Source organism: Pleurodeles waltl, chromosome 11 (assembly GCF_031143425.1).
Source record: "Pleurodeles waltl isolate 20211129_DDA chromosome 11, aPleWal1.hap1.20221129, whole genome shotgun sequence".
In the NCBI taxonomy this organism is placed as follows: domain Eukaryota; kingdom Metazoa; phylum Chordata; class Amphibia; order Caudata; family Salamandridae; genus Pleurodeles; species Pleurodeles waltl.
Genome location: NC_090450.1, coordinates 709,125,815 through 709,143,455, shown reverse-complemented (window position 1 = coordinate 709,143,455; position 17,641 = coordinate 709,125,815). Strand labels below are relative to the sequence as shown.

The 17,641-nt window shown below is 45.4% G+C and overlaps 1 protein-coding gene across 5 annotated transcripts in view; it reads left to right on the top strand.

Moving 5' to 3' along the window:
- The first annotated feature begins 843 nt into the window (after positions 1-843).
- The window catches only part of PAX8 (paired box 8), a 91,012-nt gene continuing 74,214 nt past the window's right edge, over positions 844-17,641 (top strand). For all 5 annotated transcript variants that reach the window (XM_069214341.1, XM_069214343.1, XM_069214342.1 and 2 more), the window contains exons 1-2: positions 844-922; positions 1,669-1,844. In XM_069214341.1, coding sequence (XP_069070442.1) covers positions 1,820-1,844 — 25 coding nt within the window. In that variant the 5' untranslated portion in view covers positions 844-922; positions 1,669-1,819. The remainder of the gene's footprint in view (positions 923-1,668; positions 1,845-17,641) is intronic.

Here is a 17,641-nt window from a genome sequence, read left to right as displayed (position 1 = left end):
TCTCTCTTGGTAGCTTGTCTCCTTACGCCTTTATTGTTTTCGTTACTTGTTTCCGTCTCTTCTCTGCCTGTGTTGATTATGTCACTCCTTTCTGTATTATTGCAGCTAATGCAGTGTGTGTCACTCCTCTCTGTACTGTTGCAGCTTGTGCAGTGTGCGTCAGTCACTCTATCTATTTGAGGCCTCTATTAGGCCTTTGACTCCTTCTTCCTCTTTGCTGCGTGTGGCTTACACTCATGTTTTCTCATTGGTCCCTGAATTGTAGGTACTTCTGATTTATTCTTGCTCTGGTGACTTTCACAGTTTACTGTCTTTTTACAGTCTGTGTTCTCTGTCACTCAGTCACTCCTCTGTGTCACTTCTGTCTCTTCCCTACCTGTGCTGGCTGTCATTGCTGCCTCGTTGCTTCTGCCTGCGCTAGCTTTGACTTTTCTATGTCTTGCTGTGGCCTGTGTTGTCTGTCACTTATCTCGGTCCCCTTGTCCCTCCTCTCTGTCTTTGGCGCCCTGTCCCTCCTCGCTGTCTCCTTGCCGCCCTGTCACTCCTCTGCCTCGCGCTACACTAGCCACCCTTTTCTGCCTCGTGCTGCTCGCATTCTCCCTTCCCAGCCCCTGCCATGTCCCTGCTCTCTGTGTCTCCGCTCATGGAATCACCCATCCATGTCCCAAGCTCCTTTTGAGCCCTGCTTCACCACGGCCCCCAAAGCCTGTCAGCCAATCAACGGCCGGCTGGGCCTGCCAGGCTGCTGCGAAAGGTCCTCGGTGGGATCAAACCAGTTTCAAACGCCTCTGATTGGGGAGGGAGGGGGGCATTAAAAAAAACTTCCCAAAGTATCAAAAGTCAGGAGGGAGGAGCGGAGTGCATTCGGCTTCTGTCCCTGGCTGGTGACACTCGCGGAGACAGCAGCCCTCAGCTCCAGCAGGTAAGCTTGATGCATGGGGGCCGGAAGCCATCATATGTGAAGGGCATGTGTGAGGGCTAGTCGGTGGAACGGCTTCTGTGAATGGAAGAAGAATGGACGTGAATATATTCCTTATTTTTGGGCGCGCGTTACGTGGCACGAAGCAGGTGTGTGTGTGCGTGTGGAAAGAAACCGGTCTCGGTGCTGAGTGGAGCTGGTGGGGTGTAGGTGAGAAGGTGTGTGGTGGTGTGATGTACGTGTGGTGTGTACCTTGCGAGTCTGCTGTATGTATATGTTTCTGCTGGTACACGAGGGAGGAAGCTGTATTTGCAGTGGCTTTTGTGTTGAAGAGAGAGGTATGTGTTTAGTGGGAGTGGGTCTGCTGTGTGTACGAAAGTTGCATCTGTGGTGGTCGGGCCTGTTCATTGAGTACTGTATGTTACTGGCGGAAAATGCCTTTAAAGAGGGGCTGTGTAGGTTGTCTGTGGTGGGAAGAGAGTTGAAAGAGAGGTGTGTGCACAGTTCCTGTTGGTAACTGAGTGGTCGGTGCGGTGTTGTGTTTTGCGTGTGTATGCAGCACACCTTCAGCTGTAGCTCAAGCTGCCTCTGTGGGCGGCACTGTTGATCCCTTTGGGGTACGGCCTAGCCTATTTAATCCCTTGTACCCCTAAGGGTTGGTAGATCTCCCCGCAGACCCAGCCCCATGCCCTGCTGGGCCCAGCAGGTCCTCTCTGACCACTTACATCTGTCTCTCCCCTTCCACGAAGTCTCCCGCGGCTGACTCTGGATTGTAACCCCACTGCTGTTCGGGAGCACCCCACCCTGAAGACACCCCCTGCCTCACCTCTGAGGAGACTTGCGCTGGAGGAAACGGGGGCCCCCGTGTTCGCCCTATTCACCCCTAGGAGCAGAGAGGCCATGCCACATAACATCATCCGGTCTGGTAAGGAGAGCTCGGGCCTGGGGAGCTGTGGGGTGCCTTGGGTGGTGGGCCCATGGGCGGGTGGGTTGTAAGGACTTTTGGGGTGTTCTACAACATGGGTATTACTACACCTGCCTGAAACAAATGAAAAAACGAGCAACAAAAATTATATTGTGAATAATAATTATTGTCTGTGATCTTAAATATTGAACTGTCTAAACTAGTTAAGGCTGTTAAAGTCGCTTTGACAGTATCTTTGGACTGTAATGTGAGGGCGTTTATAAATAATATGATTGTGGAAGAGGCTTCTTACCACTTTGATGTGAAGGCCGTCTTCGCGAGATCAATTACATGTATCATGATCATGGCACTAATGTGAATCATTCAGAGTATTACAGTGTGAGCGACCCATTCTCCACTTCCGGGGTGAGAGAGGATGTAAGGCATGAAGGGTTGAGAGGTGCGTGGGGGCAGGGGTGAAGAAAACCTTTAGCTGCCTAATAAGTATAACAAAAGTTTTATTTTATTTTTTTTAAATTTACATTTCCGCATGCGGCTATTATTTTTTGTTTTGTATATTTTACAACCGAGGAGTGTAAAGACAGCACCGATCTTTGACAGTTTTAATACAAAGTTCAAACTTCACTTTTTTCTTATGAGGCCCCAACTACTGCCAAACGAAGTCGACTCATCTGAAAACTATACAATGCTCGTAAATTCAAGTGAAATGTGTGGTCTAGTGTGGGCAGGTGACGAATATTCCCATGTGTAAAAAAAAAAATATATATATATATGTGTATATATATATATATATATATATATATATATATATATATATATATATATATTTATCTTCTCCCTTTAACTTGCACGTTTTAAGGATATTTTAAGGCCGTGTTCCTCACCAAAATTGCGCAAATCATGGCATCATATGACGGTAAACAAGTTGTGATTTCATTATACTTTAAATTGTTTTGGTCCGTTGTTAGTAATGTGGATTTTTTCGCATGTTAAGAGGCACATGGGTTTTATAGTGAAACAGCAAGGTCGGTGATAAGTAAAACATACATTTCTTCAGGGTGTGGGTACATTTCAGTTTCGGGTGTGCCTGTATTAGCAGTACACATATTCGCATTTGTTGGACGTCACTATAGACTGACCTTAAAAACATATGGCGGCTGCGTGAATGCAACTGGTGCCCGTAGGCGTGAGCACGCGCTGTAGTCATTGCATTGCTCTTGGTAATGTTTACTGGTGGAGGTGGAAGGTGGACGGCGGGGCACTGGTGGGGGTGTCAGAGCAATGGTTCAGGTGGACTGACGGGGAGGCCTAAGGGGGGCAAGGGGCAGTACTGGGATCAGGGTGATGGGGCTGTGCTGCGGTGACAGGGCAGCGATAGGGCCACGTGACTACGCGGAATGCAATGCCAGGTCTGGGCCGCAGGGCAGTTCCGGGTCTAGAGAGACGGGCAGCGTCTTTGTGGACAGCGGACTGCTGGGTTTAGGTGACAGTGCGGTGTTGGGGGCACGGGGCAGGGCTAGGGTGACAGGGAAGTGGCAGGTACATTGGACAGTATCCGAGATTAGACAATCAAGTAGTTCCGGGGGGAGAAGGGGATGGCGGGGATGGCAGAAGGTGTAGAACCGCTGGAGGGGGGTGGGGGGGGGGGGGGGGCCACATGGCGGTTCTTGGATTGGGCAGATAGTGTAATGTTGAGGGTGACAGGGCATTTCTCGGGTTTTGGCTCACAGGCCGCGCTGGGTCTGGGGTGACACGGCAGTGTTGGGCTGGGGTGGCAGCGGGAGAGTCCTGGTGGTGCAGGGAAATCCTGGATTTGTGGTGACTGGGTAGGGGTGAGGGTCACAGCAGTACTGGGAGCAGACTGCGTTGGGTTTCAGGTGACATGGCAGTGCTGAGGAACGGCAGGACAGTTTTGGGCCTCCGGTGACAGGCAGTGCCTGATGGCGGTTGACAGGACAGTGCTGGGCAGTGACAGGGTAGTACTGAGTCAGGAACGACAGGCACGGGCTGCCGGTGGGTTGGGGCGCCAGCGCGGCTCCGGAGAATGACCAGTGGTTCGGGAGACAGGGCAGTGCTCGGGTGACAGGCCCGTAGTGGGGAAGGGTAGGGCAGCGCCCCATGTGCGGGTGCATGGATTCGGTCACAGGGTGGTGCTGGGCTAGGGGTGACAGGCTTGGGCTGGTGGCTGGTCTCAAATCCTGCATTTGTTTTAGGATTATATGGCAGTGACAGGGCACTCCTAAAGAGTTATACGGCATGGCTGGGCCTGAGTGACGGGGCCGTGCTGAGGGGGGCGGTTGCAGCTCTCGGATTCCGATTACATGGCTGGGCCTGGGATTTTAAGCCCCGAGAGTCACAGGCAGTGCTGGGTCCGTGCTTGGCGGGGGGCTTGAGGGCCACGAGCAGTGCTGACCCTCTGGTGGCAGTCCCAGGGTGGGGGTCACGGGCCGTGCTGAGCCGGCAGTCACAGGCCCGGTTAGAGCGCAGAGATTTGGGTGGCAGTGCGGGGTTACCAGGCCGGGAATGGGGTGGGAGTTGGTCGGTTACAGCCTGTGCTAGGGCTGAGGTAAGAGTTTTGTCTGGAGGTCACAAGCAGCGCTTAGCATCGGCTGCGCCCTGGGGATCACAGGCAGCGCTGACCCTCGTGGTGCAGGCCTAGTCTGTGGGGGGCAGGCGAAGCTGGTTTTAGGGTGACAAGCCCCTGCTGTGTGTCGCAGACAGTGCTGACTTTAAGGTAACAGGCATGTGTTTGGGTCACAAGCATTAGTGAGCTCAGGGTGACACGCAGGAGTTTGTGGGTAGGGGTCACCGGCAGTGGTGAGCTTGAGGTGATAGTGCGGTGGGGGTCACACACAGGCCCCGGCTGGGGATTCACAGACAGTGCTGAGTTTGGGGTGACGGGCCTGCGGGGGGTCACAGGCATGTGTGAGCTTGTGGTGACACTCAGAGATTTGGTGGTAGATGGGGTTCACAGGCAGTGGCGATCCTTAGGTGACATTTAGGCCAGGGGGCGGTGGAGGTCACAGGCAGCGGGAGCCTCGGATGGCAGGCCCAGGCTGGGGGGTTCACAGACAGCGCTGGGTTTGGGGTGACAGGCCTGCGAGTGGGGTGGCAATGGCAGTGGTGAGCTTGGGGCGACAGAGGTTTTGTGGTAGGTGGGGTGAGAGGCACCTGAGCCTCGGATGGCAGTAGGCCCAAGATGTCGGCGGGGTAGGGGTGAGGGTAGGCGGCGGTGACAGCTCCGCGCTGAAACGCACACAATAATCTGTTAGCCCCTCCGACACCAGCTGGGAAGGGGCCAGCGGACCGTGAGCTCAGGAATAATGACCCCGCGTTCGGGGAAAATTGATATTGCTTTTGTAAAGCAGGGAAGTGGATATCGAGGCTGAATAAAGAGACAGGTGAATCAATACAGAGGCGGAGAGAGCTGTAACTCCCGGCTCAAGTGGGCTTCAGCGCCACAGGAGCGCAGATGTATGTGTCTGGAGCCGGGGAAGCCGCGGGGCTTCCCTCAGCCGTGGACCCCCGCGACCCCTCCGTGTCCACGGAGGAGAGGACACCTTCACGCAGCCCCGGGGCAGCTGCTGCTGTTATTATTATTGTTAGTAGTATTACAGCTATACCCATACTATCTATCACGATTATTATTAGAAGTATTAGTATTAGTATTGTTGATATTATTATTATTAGTAGTAGTAGTAATACCCATCTATAAGTTTTACCAATGCTATTATGGTTATTATTATTCGTAATAGTGGTAGCATTCATAGTAATGTGGTCATCGTTAGGTTTACGTTATCAGTGATCTTCGTATTACGATTATTATCATTATTATTATCATTATTATTATTATTACATACTCTGAAAGCCTGTGCTATGGCCCTGTAATGCTTTAGAGGGTTTCTGTTGACTCGGTAATAAAGGACGAATTCGAAGGTGAATCCTTTGTAAATGCCCTAGAAATCCGAACCAGCTTTATTGGACTATTGCACCTTACCCATTCTTTATTTTTTCCATTAAATGTTCCTTGAGAGTTGTCCCGCCGAATATTGTAGAATATTGTAGTCTTTTCCTGTAGAATACTAATTACAGTACTTCCCAGTGTTTGAGGTCTATATTTCACAGAGACTGCGTCATTCTGACACTTTATGGAAAATAATTCACGAATATTACATCGAACCCCTAGTGTCTGTACTGTCTGTGCGAGAAGACTAGCCCAGCATAAACATTACGATATTATCATAATTACCAAATTATTAACTGCTGCTGTTACTTCTGCAGTGTTTTCATTGTTTGATCTTGAGTATATTACTTAGAAACCCTCACAAGGAGATATGCCTGTTTCTCGGATGATGACATCACGTGCCTGGATAGAATTACAAAACCAGCCCATGACGAACCAGGAAATATAAAATGAATCACATGAATTAACTGGACTCTCCCCAGGAGCACGCGTGTGTGCGCGTGTTCGTACAAAGACACATACAGGTGTGTTTACAAGACTCAATAAATGGGCATGCTGGAGAAAAACGATCTAATTTAGCGCCTGTTTCACTTTTTCTTGCATTGTGCTTTCACAACAACGAATCCGGTAGACTGTACTACCACTTCTATTACTCTTTCTTCCCTTTGGGCTAGTGCGGTGATATGCAGCTTTTTTTAAATAACTACAATGATCCACAGCTATTTTGGAAAATATAAAAGGTATGTTTCTCGTGGTTACAAAATAATCCCAATTTCTCCGACTGCGGTTTAGAGCAGAGGACACTCCTGTGACAGACTTGAAGAGGGTGAGCGCCAGGTTGTCAATACGTCCGGCAGGGGTCCTGAGTCCGAGCGCGAGCGGCGCGTGGGCGCTGGGTTCTACCAAATGCTCGTAGGGGGGTCGGGCCTGTACACACCAAGGGACCCCAGTGGCTCGTGCCCACTGCCTGCAATGCAGCAGTGTTTGGTAATATGGCGATTAACCAGTAAATTTTGGCCTGAGAGGCCTTCCATCCAGCTGATTGGTGAGGGGCTTCAAAGCCCCCCTCTTCCCTCCCCCTGTTGTTTATTTGCCCAACATGACGTTTGTGTCTTCCTGGGGTCATTAGCGCCGGATTATTTCAGACCCTGAGGGGCATATTTGCGGATTTATAGAGAGAAAGAGATACACTTCCCTCATTGATCTCGGCCAGCAGCGCGCGCCCGGATCAATATTTCAGACAAATATGAAGTTCCACTTGTGTAAACCAAGCATTAGTCCTCATCAGAGGGGTCAGGGCCAAGGCGCCCGGTACCGCCATCCATCTCCGGCCTGCTTATGTCGGCGGGGCTATAGACTGCTCATATATAGAGCTTGTTTGTCAGAGCTGGGCTAGAGTGGGGGTGTGACAGGGTTTATATTGTGGCCAATTATAGATAGAGCGGCCTCGACTGATTAATATAAATGGGGCCCTTCCAGCCTTATATATCTGCACAGAGGCACTTGTTTACATGCGCCTCGTGTTCACAAGTATGTGTGTGCATATATATGCACACATTTATATACACACACACAGACGTATATACTAATCGTTATGATTCCGCGAGAAATGTGTTATTTTAATCATCGCTACTGATGTCTCCTGTGCACGTTATCTCAGTTATGTGGCAAAGGGGCAAATGTATGCAGTTTATTCTCAACAAGTATTACCTTTATTAATTTAACTCAGAAATAAGATTTTTTTTGTATTATCTGAAAATTATGTGGCAAATGCAGTAAATACATAAACATGCGGTAAACATTCCAGCCACTGAATCACATAAATCCACCGGCCTTCACCTTTGTTTAGTGTTTTATCAGCAGTCTTTTCATGACTGAAACCTAATTATCCTAATTTCAATCTATGCTCATTGGTAGCTGCACTTTGAAGCGAAAAGGTTTTTCAAGTTAACTTCTCCGACATGAACGTGTACGCTTAAAAAAATCGCAATGGGTAACCGTAATATAGTCTTATATTGCCATCTTAGGGTGCTAGAGACATTTGGATCCTCCCTGTCTTTGGCCTCAGTGTTTATGGTGCCATCTGGACCACTCGAGTGCAATGGAAAGCACTGTTGAAAATCATATTAGTTATGAATTCATGGTGGGGGAAGAATATATAATAAAAGTCATAACTGAAAAGTTGATGGAATGTAATGCTGCTTTTAGTTCGTGCATTTTCCTACGGAGTAAGACTATGGACTATGCACATACACACGCACACCGTTACATTGTTTTTACTGTTTTATTTACTTCATACTGATAACAGGTAGCCCTTGAATTATAAACAATACTGTTACGGTATGGTTCGGCAACTGATGAAGAATCCAGCACGTGCCCTTTGACCCAGGGTCAGCACCCGCCAGCCATACAGAAACAGTCTTTTCGGAACATACACGAGATCCCGCATGCCCCTGCCCGAGTTTCCGCTCTCCACCAATTTTATTATTTGTCATCACAAATATCCAGCAGGTGTCCTGCAATGACCACGGGTTTGCAGGCAATTTGTATTATTTTCCAGCTAACAGGGAGAACGAAATGTAGCTTAGAGGAGCATGAGGATATGTATTTATTTTAAGTATTTACGGGAATCTGTATAGCGCTTACTTCCATCTGCATTCTCCCGTAGCGCTTTGACAATCTTGAATTTATACCCCTTAGTTCACCGCCTGGTCACCAGAAAAGAAGAAATAAGTAATTAAATAAATAAGCCATCCTACTTGTAGGAGGCCATTTACCCAGCCCGACCCAAATCATTTCTAAATGCCCAGGTATGTAACAGTGGTTTCTGGCGGCGAAACGGCCCTGGTCTCGGGTTTTTAACCTGTAGTAATACATGTATAAAGATTTAAACGGTAAAAAAAAAAAACATTTTTCAAGGCGCCAAACGGAAACATTACATTTCAAAACTTCGAAATAACTTAACTATCTCGGCTAGTCGACGACGATGTAGTCAGAAACCAGCGTTTCCCTTAATACTACACATACATTTTTCAGCACCTGCAGCGATGGCTAGTGGGAACCACAAAGCCCCCCTCCCTCCCCAACACACACCCCTCCATCACCTCCGCATACAGATAAAGACACACACCTTAGATTATCACAGTTTAAAAGAACACTTTATTCAAGTGCTGAACTTTCCTTAATGTAAAACTCGCTCCCCGCTTCTTTTTTAACAGTGGATATTTGACCCGTGCGGGTAGCGCGTTATGTGTTTTTTTACGGGTGCATGCATATTCTGGCATTTCAAAGGTTTTATTTTGTATTTATTTAATAATTTTATGAAGCTCTAGTCGCGGTTTCGATGATTTTTATACATTTATGAAATAAACTGGGTCCTAGAAATGTTGATTTTGTGTTGGTGCAGGACCGTCATTGGTGGTCGTGAATTGACAGATTAAAATACAATGAAATAGCGGCTTCCGAACAGAAAAGTGATTTTATAATCAATAATTGATATATATATCGTGCCTGTGAGTTTGCAGTAGATGTAATTATCTCTAGATGTAATTAATCGCTTTAAAGAAGAGGGGAGTGTGATCTAGCGTTTAAGCACAGACGTGTTCAAATCCCCGCTTTTGCTGTGACCAACATAATTGTGGTGTTCGTCAAATCGCCGCATCTCAGTGTCTCGGTTTGTGTATTTCACTTGTTCCAAGATGTAATTGACAGATTTAAAGAAAAATACATCCAAATATTTCTCAACATAAGGGCCTAATTTTCGTGAAATGGCATTTTGGGGGCGTTTGTGAATTTCCTACAAAAGCAACACGAGGCCTAGAGTGCCGAGATTGGGGGTACACAAAGGGAGTTTGGAATTGTTTATAAGGCCCGTGTTTGGTGACCATCCGATCTCAGGCACCTAAATGGGCGTTAATTAACAGCTAATTGAGGCGTCCTCCGAAGGGCGCAGATGAGTGTCTCCTCGGCCCCTGGCGCTTTCATTGCAGCGCTGACGGATGGGCGCTCGTCCCTCTGACTGGCAGCTTTTCATGCCACTTTGGAGGAATTTATTTCGCCTCCGTCACATGAAACAGATTTTTTATCTGCTCGTAAATCAGGGTCTTCTCCTCCTTGGGAGGGGGTTAATTAATTGTCAGATGTCAGCCACAACATTTGTGTTTAAAGAACGTTTTTACGATCGCAGATAGTGAGCGGATAAGAGCTGGAAGTTAATTAAAGGAATTTTGGGACAGGGGGCAAACGAGGGGAGGGGAAGCAGCGAAGGGTGGTGTGTGGGGAGGATGGGAGAGCTCTTGTGAGCATGTGAAAGGAGAGGCAAAATATGAGGCGGCGGGGTGTCCCTCAGAGCACGAGGCGAGTCCAGTGGTAAGTGTGGGGACAGGAATAAGAGAGACTGCCGGATACTCGGGGTGCACGTCCTGAAGCGGAGGGCATGTCCGGAAGTGAGGAATATATGTCCAAAGTTCGGAACCCCATATTCACAACAGGGGGCATGCCCAGATGTAGGGAGCATGTCCACTGAGCCCTGCAGGAAACTCGGAAACGTGTCCAGAACTAGGGAGCATCCCAAAGTAGGGGAGCAAGTCTAGAACTGGGCAGCGTGTCCACAGACCCCAGGCCGGCAGGGGCCATGTCCGGAACTGGGGAGCATGTGACGACAGAACCGGTGAGCGTGCCCACTGTGTCCGGGAGGAAACTGGGGAGCAGTGCCAAACTAGGGGTGCAAGGCCGGGACTGGAGAACATGTCCTCTGACACTGGGCAGGGAGCGTGAGCTGCGTAGTGACTCTGCTGTGACGAGTCTGCGCACTCAGCCCATCACGTGACACCCCGACGGAGGGTTAAGCTCAGTCCAGCATAACATACTCAGTGACCACGTGTCTCCGAGCAAGTCTTCCCAACTACCTTACCTTTGTCAACGTCTATGTACGTCCATCTTTTTCTGTACTTGGTTATCTACGTCGGTCTGCCTACCTCGGTGCCACTGCACCTGCTGCACCATTGCTAGTTTCTCCCTTGTCTGTCTTATGTCTCTAGTTGTCTGTCTATTGCCTTTTTAGCTCCCTAGTTGTCTGTCCCCGCCAGCCTTCCTTCCTATCTCTCTTTTAAGTTATGCATTGGCCTCTTTCTTTCCCTACGTCTCTTTTCTGTCTATACTATTACCTATCTCTCCCCCTGTCTGGCTATCGTTTTATCGGCCACTCTCTCTGCCTGTTTTTCTCTCTGTCTGTCTCTCTCTCTCTGTCTCTCTGTCTGTCTCTCTCTCTCTGTCTCTCCCTGTCTTTGACTGCCTTTATTTCTAGTTATCTCAGTACAAAACTATTTTTAAAAAAAGTCTAGGTCATACATAATAAACATGGACTAAAAGGTCAAGTGCCTGGATACCCTCGTGGATGACAAGCAGCGCTCTACAAGAGCCAGCGCAATGGTTATCGCCCGTGGGTAAACGGCATTGTTAAAGATGCCTGTTATGTTTTGTCCTTGCTGTATTACAGTGCTTTAAATGAAAGTGCAGAAGCGCAGGCACTCACTATTTAGAGTACCCGTCTCCTCCTGAGAAGTGCTGGTACTCGCCCATTAAATGTATTGCAGCAGTGCTGAGAAGTGCAGGTACTCCCCCTTTCAAATAAAAGAATTGCAGGTACTCCCCCTTTCAAATAAAAGAAGTGCAGGTACTCAGTACCGGGCAGTGCTTGCCCATTTAAAGTGCTGCTATATTATGGTTGTTTACTTCCTAATATTTGTTTTAGGTCTTTTGCATTTGGTTTTCTGTTTGATTGGCCTGTGATTTGATGTGAACTTCAGGAGCGAGACGTCTCAGAGTAAATTATTTTTCAACTTACTATCACTAACTGAGGTTCAACCCATGTGCAGTGTACAGGGTGTATTACGTTTCCTTAAAGTGTAACAACAGCACTAATAATAAGAAATAATAATATTGACAACAACAAACAATAATAATAATAGTAACAACAACAATAATGATAATAATTATCATTATTATTATTGATGATGATGATAATATCTGAACAACATTTTTAGCACATCATACCGCGGTCCCCCTTACTTGACCGGATGATTTTGTGTGGCATGGCCTCTCTGCTCCTGCTGGAGGCAAATCAGAGGTGTTTCTGTTACCATTTAAGAGTAGTTAGTTGACTGAGAAACCTGTGTTCTATATGTCACTGCAGATGTCAATAACGAGAGCTTAACTTAGTCTGCCTTGTTTCTGCATGAGCCGATTGACCTATTGTTACCACTACTTTCAAATATCCATATAACGTTGGTTCCACCCACAAGGAGTGTATCTCTGTTATCTCATATCATTGGCTGCCTGATGTACGATTCTGCCTCCCATGGAGTGCTTGCCTTGTGCACGAGGCACTACTTTACATTGCAGAAGTTCATTACATTCTTTGTCTCATAGATGCATTATACACTGTTAATCTTTTATGTTTTGTTCATTTAATGCAGCAGGCTTTTTTAGTGTTTTAGTCAGGACTCAAAATGCAAGATAGACCTATTGACTATGTCAATGCCTGGGTTAAAATGCATCTTAACTAAAGAATTTCAGTACTTTTGAGACATTGTTTTTTTTTTTTTTTTAATGCCCAACTCAGAATCCATTTATTACTATTGCTGACTATGTGCAGAGCCACTGACATTGTGCAGTAGGGGACGCTAAATTATGCTGCAGGGTTAAGTAAATTATGCAACAAGAGAAGGCAAATTATGCAGCGTTGTGCAGCACATTTTGCGATAGTATTACTCCACTATTTTGTCGTTTTGAAACTTGATAACATTATCTAGGCATTAGTTGCACTTCACTAGTACCAGTTTAACACCAAAATGATGCAATATGCTACAGAAAGGTGACCAGCCAACCTTTGCAGAGGGCCTTCCACTGCTCCATTAACATGCGTCACTGCATTTTTAGTAACTTTTGAACCATTTGAGCTAGAAACAATTGTGTTTTGTTAAAATCTACAAATTCTGTGACAGATGATGACCTGGGTGGCAAATGCAGCAAATCAACAATTATGTGAAAATCGCAGCGGCCGCAAAATCGCATAATTCCAGTGGCTCTCATTATGTGGAATAGCCAAGACACATGATAGTCGAAGCCTTTGGAGAATCCTGATGTCCCTCCCTTCTCTCAACAGTGGCATTACACAGCATGTTACTCTCTGCTCGTCTGCATACATGGTTTATAGCACAGCATTCTGTCATGTGTTATTTGTTGTAAGACAGCTTTAAACCACAACCAGGATTGAGCAGTATAAATGTGTGCAGTGAGGTGTGAAATCTCTTTGAAGAGGCCTCGTGACTGTATTGTTTCCCTGTGTAAAGTTAGTGTAACCATACCATGCACGAGGCAGTAAGGTTCTGTGAGGTTTTCTCAAGACAGTTTTTCTGTAATGTGATAGTAAAATGGAATTTAACCGCAGTAAGAAATGTGTAAATTGTTCTCATTGGTAGAGTTACCCAAAATAACAAGTTATTGTGCTACATTTTGTTTTCATTACCATGGCATGCCATAGATAGATAGATAGATACGCAAACCCTGGGAAAATAAATGTGGCACAATAATCCATGTTACTTGGAGCAACTGCACTAATATTTATGCATTCACACAATTGTTACTACATTGCAAAGGTCAGACTCAAGTTTTTTTTACCAGAGTACAGCAAAATTGAAATGAGAAAAACAAAAAAACATTTTTTACTCCCTCACAGACTGCATGTAACAATTACTTTGCACAGGAAGACAACTCTCCTGATATTCATGACATTTCTTCATTGTGATTTTACCTTTTACGCGTATTTAAACCCTTGATTCCAGTTTTGGTTAAATACCTTTTGTTGGAACAAATGCACATAAAAAATTGCATGGTATAAACCATATATGCAGATGTGCTGAGTATAAAAAACTATTCCGATTGTTGAGGGAGGAGAGAGGCTCCTTGAATCACCCAAGGCTTTGTCTATTGTGAGTCTTTGACCCTCCCCCAGATTCTTTGCTCCTCAATTCAGAACCAATGACACATGAAATTATACCAAACTTGAAATGAAAGTAGAACCCTAAGAAATTGATTTGCTTGTTTTCGTGTAAATGTGTTTAAGAGTGTTTGAGAAATTATTGTTTAAAAAGTGTTCCAGTCTGTGGCATTAAGAGGCTAAATTATAGATCCATGGAGGTTTTACAAATCCAATAAAAAGAAGTCAAACCATTCGAATAGGTAGCCTTTTCTCCTGCCATTCATTTCAGATTTACAAATCATGCTGTGGACTTACATATCCATGATGCTCCTACAGGTTGTTGGGCACAGGATTTTTTTGTTGCATCAATCGTTTTCCTACAGCAGTGGTTCCCAACCTTTTGACTTCTGCGAACCCCCACTTTATCATTACTGGAACCCGGGGGCCCCTACTTAATCATTTTTGGAATCCGGGGATCCCCCCTCTGAGTCATTACTGAAAGCTGGGGACCTAATCTGTTAATACTATTTAATTTTCTAAGCAGTTGAGGACCCCCTGAGGAGGCTTCCCGGACCCCCAGGGGTCCCCGGACCACAGGTTGGGAACCACTGACCTACAGGATGCACTGAGTACCATGTTGCAAAAATCAAAACAGGAAAGGCATAAGGATTCGGGCTGAGTCACTCTCACACCCAAGATCCACGTGAAAGGCCACAAGGACCTTGTGAAATAAAATTTATAATAAAATAATGAAAGTTATTGTAGAATTAGTGAACCCTGTGTTGGATTCTCAAATCTTAGACCCTCCCACAATCCCTTGATTTTCTGGGGTCACAACATTTACTAATCCAGCACTCAAAATGTGAATCCTAAATAGAAAAACAGAAATAAAAAATTGGTGCACTGCTGCTGTGCTTGGCAAATTCCCTCTGCTCATGGTCTTCGGTTGTGTATAGCAGGGGCTGGCTTGCAACAAGAAGTGTGTGCTGTGGTCTGTCTCTGCTGCACACATGGCCAAAGGCTATATACAGTGGGGTATGCCTCCCCGGGCAGTTTATCAAGAAGGAACTGTTTGATGTGGTATATGATATAAAACATATAAATGTACTGAAGAAAACAAAAGCTAAAATGAAGGTATGGTTAGCTTTGGTTATAACACATCAACATATGTTTAAAAAACCTCATTAATTCAATTGGAAAAACACAGTTAAAAGGCAATTATAGTTACAAGTTAACACTAAAAACCTCTGAAATTTGCCATTTATGGTTTGGACAGCAATCTGTAACTCCACAGCATCCATGCACGCTATTACCCACACACCAGATGCAATGCTTAAAACTACACAATATTTCCAACAATAAAAATACCATCAAAATCAACATATAATGAAATAACAGCACATACTCAAACCAATAAATAATATCACATGCCTAGCCATCTTTTTCAAAGTGGTAGAGGCAATGTGACATGTAATCTCATCTAAGATTATTTACATTGACAGTTCCATCTCTCGTATTATGGTTTGGGTCAGCACTGCATTTGGTGTCTGAGTTGAGGTCTGCATGGGTTGTGCCAGTTATTGGTTTTGATACAAAGCATAACCTGCTCATTTCAGTGGTTGTAGGATTTCAATTTGTGACCATAACTGTAACTTGACTGTAACTGCAACATAATTTGTGTGCGTGTGCGCGTGCACATGTGTGGGCATGCACACATTTGCCGAGAAAGGTAGACAGATAAGAAGGCCCAGGAAGACAAAGAGAGAGCACTTAACAACTGTGTATTATAGTCCTGTAGTGCCATTGAGCTTCTGGTGACAAGATGATAAACAGACCAATGGTTCATAAATGTCACCGGACCCTGGAGGTGGCTTTTTGTAGCAGTGCAATATGCATGCCACATGGGATGTATTTTTTATGTGGCAGGTATTATTTCTTTTTTTACTTTCTGTTAGTAGAAATCCTTGAGCCAGTGCAATGCTATTGTTCCAGTACATTTGGAGTCTTGACATAGATCAACACCACATCTGTGAACACAAACTCACAACAAAAACAACAATTAATCATTTTATTTTAACAGATTTATCCCCCCAGGCGGGTTGGAGGGGGAAGAGGAGTCTGAAGAGCATGACGCTGTGGTATGAGTGAGAGAGCGAAAGCTCCCTCAACCCTTTGAAAAGTGCCTTGAAACCCAATAGAAGTTTATTAATGCACTGTAAACGAAAATAATTAAATAATAATAACATTTGCAATGTTTGAACAGTTACATTGGGTAATGTAAGAAATGAAACGCAACAATGAGCATACATTTTGTTTAAGATTTCTTGCAAAAATATATGACCTCAGCGCGAGTGAAGTGCGTTTAATGTTTAAGCTACCTTAGCACAGTTTATAGTTGTTCATTTTTGTTTTGAAGTTGATTTACTCCTTCTCACTTGAAATGTTTGTCTGGCTTGCAATGGGTTCTGTGGCACATATTTATGGGGATGACCTGAAAATACTTACTGAAGATCAGCCTTTGCCTGCATTTCTTGAAGGCATTGCCTTCAAGCCTGGTTGCAATGTTTTAGCTTGTTCACTATATTTAACCTTCTACAAAAATAAGGCCCATATTTATACTTTTTTTGCAACGCATTTGCGTCATTTTTTGACGTAAAAGCGGCGTAAACTTACAAAATAAATTATATTTTGCGCTGCTTTTGTGTCAAAAAATGACGCAAATGCAGTACAAAAAAAGTATAATTATGGGCCTAAGTGTGCTGAAATATTACGAGTTTGTTGTGGTAAGCCAAAAATAAAGTACTTAAGGCCTGGGAAGGCCTGGCGTGTGAAGGCAGCTGCAGATTCAGATTGTACTCTTGTAGAAGATTGTATTTGTTGAAGTGTTCAAAGGCGCACATACATAGCCACTGATCTGGAGGTCACCGCAGCTGCAAAACAGCCACATGGGATTCTAGTACAAAGTTATACTTCCACGCAGGGGTGACTGGCCATTTGGGCATCTGCCACTTCCTGGTGGGCTACACCCTGGGTATTCCTTTTAGCACTGGACGAGCTACTAGAATCCAGCCTGAAAGTGCTCAGGGCTATGCACTATTTGGACTCATTTTTTGAAAAAATTACTTAGGGGAGGAGTATACCACCCCATAATAACTGGGTGGGTGGCTTGCTCGTATGCTGAAGTATAAATCTACTTTGAGCTTTTTTGAAGGGGCTGGGTTAGGTTCCCAGTCCGCTCTCCTTCCAAGGATTCACCATCTGGGATATATGTGAGTAAAATGCACTCATATCACATGCCTCCATGTCTCTTCACCAGCACAGTCCCTCAATGCCTATTGGCATTGTTCTGGTACACTGTTTCTGGGTGAAATCATGAGGGGGAACAGATATCTAGGGATGTGACCAGTGCTTAATTTGTGCTTGTTGTTTCCGGTGCTAAGCACCAGCACTTGTTTGTGAGGGCCGGGTCTTAGTCTTCTGCCTCAAGCATTTACTGCGAGCAAAAGACACATATGGGAAAGACGGAGGAAGAGAAAAACGAAAAAGAGTCACAATGGGAAAAAGCAGAAAGCTGCAAGAGTGAGCTGAAAGGGCAGGGAGCGGCTTTAAATGGATTAAATGGATTGAAGAGGCCTGAGATGGCTTCAGGATTAGCTGCCTCAGTATTCCGTGTTCACACATTTAAATACAGCAGCTGCAAGCTTCAGAGGAGGCCTTTGGGCACCGGCACGTTGTTATTTACAAATTAAGCACTGGATGTGACTAGTGTGGCATTTCAGGAAAATTACACAACATTATGCGAAATGCAAATATGGCATTTAGCGATACATTTTAGCACGAAATGCATTCTTC